This window comes from Sabethes cyaneus, chromosome 3 (genome assembly GCF_943734655.1).
Source record: "Sabethes cyaneus chromosome 3, idSabCyanKW18_F2, whole genome shotgun sequence".
NCBI classification, from domain to species: domain Eukaryota; kingdom Metazoa; phylum Arthropoda; class Insecta; order Diptera; family Culicidae; genus Sabethes; species Sabethes cyaneus.
Window position 1 is genome coordinate 88005925 of NC_071355.1, and position 6836 is coordinate 88012760.

The 6836-nt window shown below is 39.7% G+C and overlaps 1 protein-coding gene across 1 annotated transcript; it reads left to right on the top strand.

Moving 5' to 3' along the window:
* The first annotated feature begins 334 nt into the window (after positions 1-334).
* Positions 335-2215, top strand: LOC128744121 (uncharacterized). Its single transcript, XM_053840907.1, has one exon. It carries the CDS (start codon positions 335-337, stop codon positions 2213-2215), a length of 1881 nt encoding a protein of 626 aa, XP_053696882.1.
* Positions 2216-6836: the final 4621 nt, after the last annotated feature.

Sequence of the window (6836 nt, forward strand, 5' to 3'; positions counted from 1 at the left end):
ATTTTATAAATTTGGTTTTATACATATAATTGCGACGAATTACAAATTATTATTTTTTCTTAAAATTATTAACATCTGATGTATTTAATATTTGAATTTTGGACATAAAAATTCCGTCACTTGTGTGCTAACTTGTATTTGTTGCAAAATAGTTTAGATTTCGTAGAAACCGCTAAAAAATAAGCTAGACTTTCATTGGTGCTAGTAAAAAGTTTTATTTGTAATTAATTTCTATTAATTTATAATAACCGTTTCTTGTTTTGTTATACTTTTACGATTATTTATAACGTTTTTTCGTTTGCTTCTTTTCTCAAAACCCATGCACCAAAACAGTATGTTGCTTCAGTTGCTGCTTCTTTACTTTTGTGACAGAACCAGCTCTGCAGGCTATGTCGCCGTTCAGCTACCATATGCTAATCCGGCTGGAATAAACTACATCAATGGACAAACACATTATCAAGCAGGTCTGCTCGCAGGACCAGTACGATATCCTGTAGCGGTTGCAGCTTCGCCAGCACATCATACTCAAAACTTTCAGGTGATAGGTACTCCCTCCTATTATTCGTACAATCTTCCAGCCCCAGTCCCTGCGGCATCGTATCCATTTCACGTTTATAACCCTGCAGCGGTAACACCTGTCGTATATGGAGCAGCTCACCGTCCATCTGTAGTGGCTGTAGCGCCGCAACCTGTGCATCCGGTTGTAACCCAATATCATACCCCTGCCGTCCATCCGGTTCATATTCCGCCCGCACATGCAGCTCCAGGTCACATTCCAGTTGTTGCCGTGACTCCAGTAACACCTGTGGCTCCAGTCGCTCCAGCAACTACAACTGTAACTAAAACAATTACACGGGAAGAAGAATCCTTTTCTTCAAGCACACAATCACCAATTCATGTCATCAAATCTCGCAAATACAAAGTGCGAAGGCCTGCAATTCAAAACCAATTTTATGATATCGAAGAAAGGGTAATTGTACGACCGGTTGGTACCGCTTTAGTAGAATTAGAGCATCCTGTATCTAAAACGCAAACAAGCGTCCGAACCCATGCAGTTCAAACAAAATCCAGTGCAGCAGACGATGGCTACGTGGTTTCAAGTGAATCAACGGTAACGCAGAGACCGCAAATAGTCCAAACTCATACGGTTTACCATCAACCGCCAGTTCAGCAAGTCCCAGTTTATTCTCCGCATCCTGTGATTATTCATTCCAGTAATGCAGGCCACGTTCCCCATCCAGTGACTCTACCTTCTGTACAAACTCCAGTTTACGTGAACCACGTTCAACCCGTGTACGTCCAAACAACTACCGTCCCTAGTTTAGTGACATTCAAACCCTCGCATGTAACGTATCCGGCGGTTAGCACTCCAACGTCAACTACGATTCCCACACCAACAAGCGATGGCGGAGTAGATTATGATGATTCAATAGTGGTCGAAGCACGTGGCGGTGTACGCACTCTTCACGAGCCAACTTCAACACAAACTTCACACGATTATTCGACAACACCTGCTAAATATCGCAATCGCCAATGCAATGATTATGAAGACGTAAATGATCCTCCCAAAAGAGGTGATATAGCCATCACATACGCTACCGAAGAAACCCATCAAAGCCTATCTAGAGAAGACGAGAACAGTACCTTACCAACAACCACAGAAAACTCGAATGTTTTGGTTAATGCTTCATTTAAAAATGTGAACATCAATGCACGATTTGCAGCCAAGGGGGACAACCAATCGCAATCAATTATAGTTCGAAATGAGCAAAAGTCTCAACCTCGTAGCGAGCATTTCAGCGAAACAACCGTTGCTTCTGCAAAGGTGCTGATAGCTAGCGAACTTTCTGCAGATCAAGCACGATCGAATCAGGAACAGTTCATCCGGTTGCTATCCGAAAGAGATTCCATTTCGGAAGTCGCTTACGGTCCACATACTGATACCTCAAGTAGTTTGGTAAATACCTATGTGCGAAGTCGAGTTCTTTCAGCAACACCAGCACCTCACGACGCGAGAGGAAGTAGCAAAACTGTAAACATTCGAAGAATTATAGTATCTCGCCCGATTGAGACGGAACAGGAGATCGAAGTACGGGAGCATGGCTTGGATCTGGACTCGCATGACAGCGATCATCAGATTGCGTCCAGCTCGGAGCAGGTTCCAGTGTACACGAAAATAAAACCGCCGGCTTTTGCCGACGATCAAGCTAAATAAATTCGTTGTGTTGAGTGTTAATAAACGAAAATAAAAGCAAACAAATCATTGTTACTAAAAGCAAAGTACCTTGACTTTCTCTGGTCACATTTAGAAATTTCATTTGCATACAAATGTGCAAGAACTCATGACCTACCGAACGTTGTACTGAACCCCTCCTTGTTTTGCTGTGTTTGCTTCCAACGTACCGAAATGACCAAGTCACGCACATGAACCAATGAAAGCAGGTTTGTACTAAATTAAAATTTGACAAAATGTCACACACTTAAATATAGACATGCGTCCTAGACCTTTTCATGGCGGTAACTAATATGCGGAAGAACCGCCTTAATATTGTTGCGGCATTCCTTTTCATGTTGCATTATTGGCTGCATAATCGAAATCCAATTCCCTACTTGAAAACCAACCCGCAATTTCTCTGATCTATTTTAGATCCACTACCTACACCTCGGCACTGATGCACCGGTAACTTGTAGCAAAAGGGCTCGAACATTTATAACTGCGGCTGGATCTGGTAATCATCAGAATTAGCCAGAGCAAGTGACCTTTTGATAATATGATCATCTGGATATGATACAATTTCAGTCCTGCCCTGGGAACCGACCCACACGGCGTCGACATTGACATTTCTTGACCGATTGTTTATAAAGCAGCATTATTTTCATCATCGTGTGCACGTTACACGCAGCGGCTTCGTTTAATTTTTGTGTTGTTGGTTAATAAACAGATTTTTGTTTTTTTATATCGTTCATACGCCCAGTGCATAAAAGCTTATGCATGTGGTAAGCGAACGCTACATCAGATTACGGCACTAAGCTTAGAGCTTTTAAGTTTATCGGAAAGCTCTTGTGATATAAATAAATGAAGTTAACTTTTATGGTACGTTTATGGTACAATTGCGGCAAAGCTGTTTCATTTGTACTTAGAGGACCGGCCAGAAATTACAAAAAGCGTCTAGAAATTAGTGTATTATGCAGGAGAAGATTAAAAAGTCTATTTTTAAATAGCAATTTCTTATTTGTCAGTAAACTTAAAACATAAATGAACAGTAGTATGGTAGTAGAATTAAATGTAGAAAAAAAAAAAACATTATCTGAACAAAATTCAATATACTTAAAAATAAACTTGTGTTCATCTGTTAAGTTTTAGTTCTTGATGTAGGACTACATACTTTGATAGGGTATGCTATGAAAGTAAATATGTATAACGAAACGAAAAACCAAAAATGGCGTTAAGGTGAAGGTCTTCAGAGACCATCTATGATAACATAATCGAATTCAGAACACATGCAATAATCGGATCTATTCACTCAAAGTACATCATGAACTCAAAAAATCGGCACATCAAGTTTACGTGAAAACATATAGGTAATTCTCATCCATCACACTTTTCATGTAACATTCACATGAATTATTGGTAACTCACACTCATACTAACCAGTTTACGTGAGATCCCGGTAAATTTTATCAACTTTCCCATTAACTAGTACATGAAGTTCATGTAAGTTGCTGTACAGAAGTTTACATGATTTTTCACGTGGAGGCGACGTGTCGATTTTTTTGAGTGTGGGTTACTAAAGCTAATTGCTGAGTCAACAACTGAACCTGGAAATGTTAAAATTTGAAACCTAAAAACTTAGTGGACTTAGAAATTTAAACTAAAACAACACAACAGCACTATTGCATTTCTTGCGATAGTATAACGAAGAACAAACCAAATGATTGAATAAATAAATATAAAGCGTAAAAATAACCTACACTCAAAAAAATCGACACGTCGCATCCACGTGAAAAATCATGTAAACTTCTGTACAGCAACTTACGTGAACTTCATGTACTAGTTAATGAGAAAGTTGATAAAATTTATCAGAATCGCACGTAAACTGGTTAGTATGAGTGCACTCAAAAAAATCGACACGTCGCATTCACGTGAAAAATCATGTAAACTTCTGTACAGCAACTTACATGAACTTCATGTACTAGTTAATGGGAAAGTTGATAAATTTTACCGGGATCGCACGTTAACTAGTTAGTATGAGTGCGAGTTACCAATAATTCACGTGAATGTTACATGAAAATTGTGATGGATGAGAATTACGTATGTTTTCACGTAAACTTGACGTGCTGATTTTTTTGACTGTACATAAAAAAATTACAACTAGGGTAAAGAACCGGTTTCAAGCAGTCTAACGGATCATTGATTGTTACTTATTATTACAAGCTTACGCTTATTACAAGCGATGGGTTGACTAAGTGAGGAATATCAGCATACCAATCTTCATGCTTTAGTTCTTTAAGCTGTTACCACTGGAAGACACTATTATTAAGCTAAACCTTTGATTTTTGCTGTAAAAATTTGAGCGATAGAAATAATTTTAATCGGCCCGAAAAAATTTGAATCACCAAGGTGCTTTTTAAGCAGTTCTGAAGTCTGAATTTTTAAACACCCCATAAAAAATCCGTCCAACTGTTGCTTCGTGCACGTCACCAATTACAAATAAAACACAATCGGATGGCAGAGTTAACCTACCTACGAAATCTGACGATGTAGTTTCATTAATAGGTTGATCTTTTTGGTCGGTAGATGCGTAAAACGCCATCTGTCTAAATTGTTTTCGGGAATGCCACTTACCGCACCGTTAGGGAAACGGAATTCGTCGTCTCTAATTCTCTTATCCTCTAATGTTCTTACGGAGAACTGCGAGTTTGGCATCCCACATAGTTTATTAGCGACATAGCGAGTTTGGCATCCCAAAAGAGAAAAGCATAGCACTGCAACGTATGTGTACACAAAACCGTGTTGTCAACGGAAATAACATTGAAACACATCGTTGTTTCAATAAATAACTGAGAGAATCGTCGAAAATTATTGCAAAATTTTAAAATTTGTTTACCTTTGTTATACTATAACAAAGTGTGTGTGTGTGTGTGTGTGTGTGTGTGTGTGTGTGTGTGTGTGTGTGTGTGTGTGTGTGTGTGTGTGTGTGTGTGTGTGTGTGTGTGTGTGTGTGTGTGTGTGTGTGTGTGTGTGTGTGTGTGTGTGTGTGTGTGTGTGTGTGTGTGTGTGTGTGTGTGTGTGTGTGTGTGTGTGTGTGTGTGTGTGTGTGTGTGTGTGTGTGTGTGTGTGTGTGTGTGTGTGTGTGTGTGTGTGTGTGTGTGTGTGTGTGTGTGTGTGTGTGTGTGTGTGTGTGTGTGTGTGTGTGTGTGTGTGTGTGTGTGTGTGTGTGTGTGTGTGTGTGTGTGTGTGTGTGTGTGTGTGTGTGTGTGTGTGTGTGTGTGTGTGTGTGTGTGTGTGTGTGTGTGTGTGTGTGTGTGTGTGTGTGTGTGTGTGTGTGTGTGTGTGTGTGTGTGTGTGTGTGTATGTGTGTGTGTGTGTGTGTGTGTGTGTGTGTGTATGTATGTATGTGACACTAGACTTTAGTCGTCTGTTTCTCGAAGATGGCTGAACCGACTCGTTTGCTATTATGCTTATTTGAAAGGTGTTATCCAGGGCTTGAAAAGGGATCGCAAGTTGAATGTGACTGCCGTGAATGCGAACTTTCCGCATTCAAACTCCGCTTTTTGAACGATCATTTGACTGTTTTTCTTATCCAGTCAATCTGCCGCTTGTGCTGCTGCCGTCTTACAATTCATGTGGCATCTCAGCAAAAGCAAACAGTCAATCTCCCGTTTTGCTTTGCGCTTTGAGAATATAAACTGCAAACTGACTGGAAGCATACGGTGACGTATTTTTTCGTTTCTCTTTTTGTCTCCAAATCGGCTGCTCACAGTAATAGTTTGTCACCCGGACGTCGGTCCGACGCAAGCGAAATATTCGTTTGTATTGGACGGAGTCCGACCGACTTCTCCATGCACATGTAGTGGTTGTTTTTTTGTAGTATTGAATCATACGATTGTGCGGTCGCTTTTCGTTAGCGTGGTGATTGCCAGTCATTTGACTGTTTTGCAGTCATTCGCTGCTCCAAACGGTAAAGGCAACTTGATCGAAACGAAAATGTCTAAAAGTTTTAGAACGCGTTCATTCTGTTGCGTGCATTCGGCGTTTGACTGAGCAAACTGCCAGTTGTGTTATGCATAGCGTTCGTATTCCACCTCTAAACGGACGGTGTGAACTTGAATGCGCGTTGGTGTGACTGCGGTAGAAAAAAAGGATCGGTCGAAGCCCTGTGTTATCACCTTGTAGATCACTATTGAATTGTTTTGCGGTCCGACATTTTGTTTAAAAGTTATAAGCAAAAATGTAAAAATTATGTGACATGATTTTCTCCGGAATCGCTCAACCGATTTCAACAATTTTAGTACCAAATGGAAGCTCTTGCTACTGCAAATTTTTTGGGAGAATTTTATCAAAAACAATCAAGCGGTTCAAAAGTTATGCTTAAAAATGTGCTTCTTCAAGGTGTCAATTAGTCGAACGTTTCTCAGAAATGGCCAAACCGATTTATGCGCTATTAGTCTCATTTGGTAGGTAGTATAGCCTCATAGATCACTATTGATTTGTTTTTTGATTGGATGTTTAATTTGAAAGTTATCAGCAGTCGTATACAGCATAATAAAATTTATAATTATTTATAACGATTTTAACCAGATAATTAAGCAGATTTCAATTATCTTAGTATCAA

Bases quoted from the DNA above. Each gene is read 5' to 3' on its own strand.
- LOC128744121 (XM_053840907.1), top strand. From the start codon at position 335: ATGTTGCTTCAGTTGCTGCTTCTTTACTTTTGTGACAGAACCAGCTCT.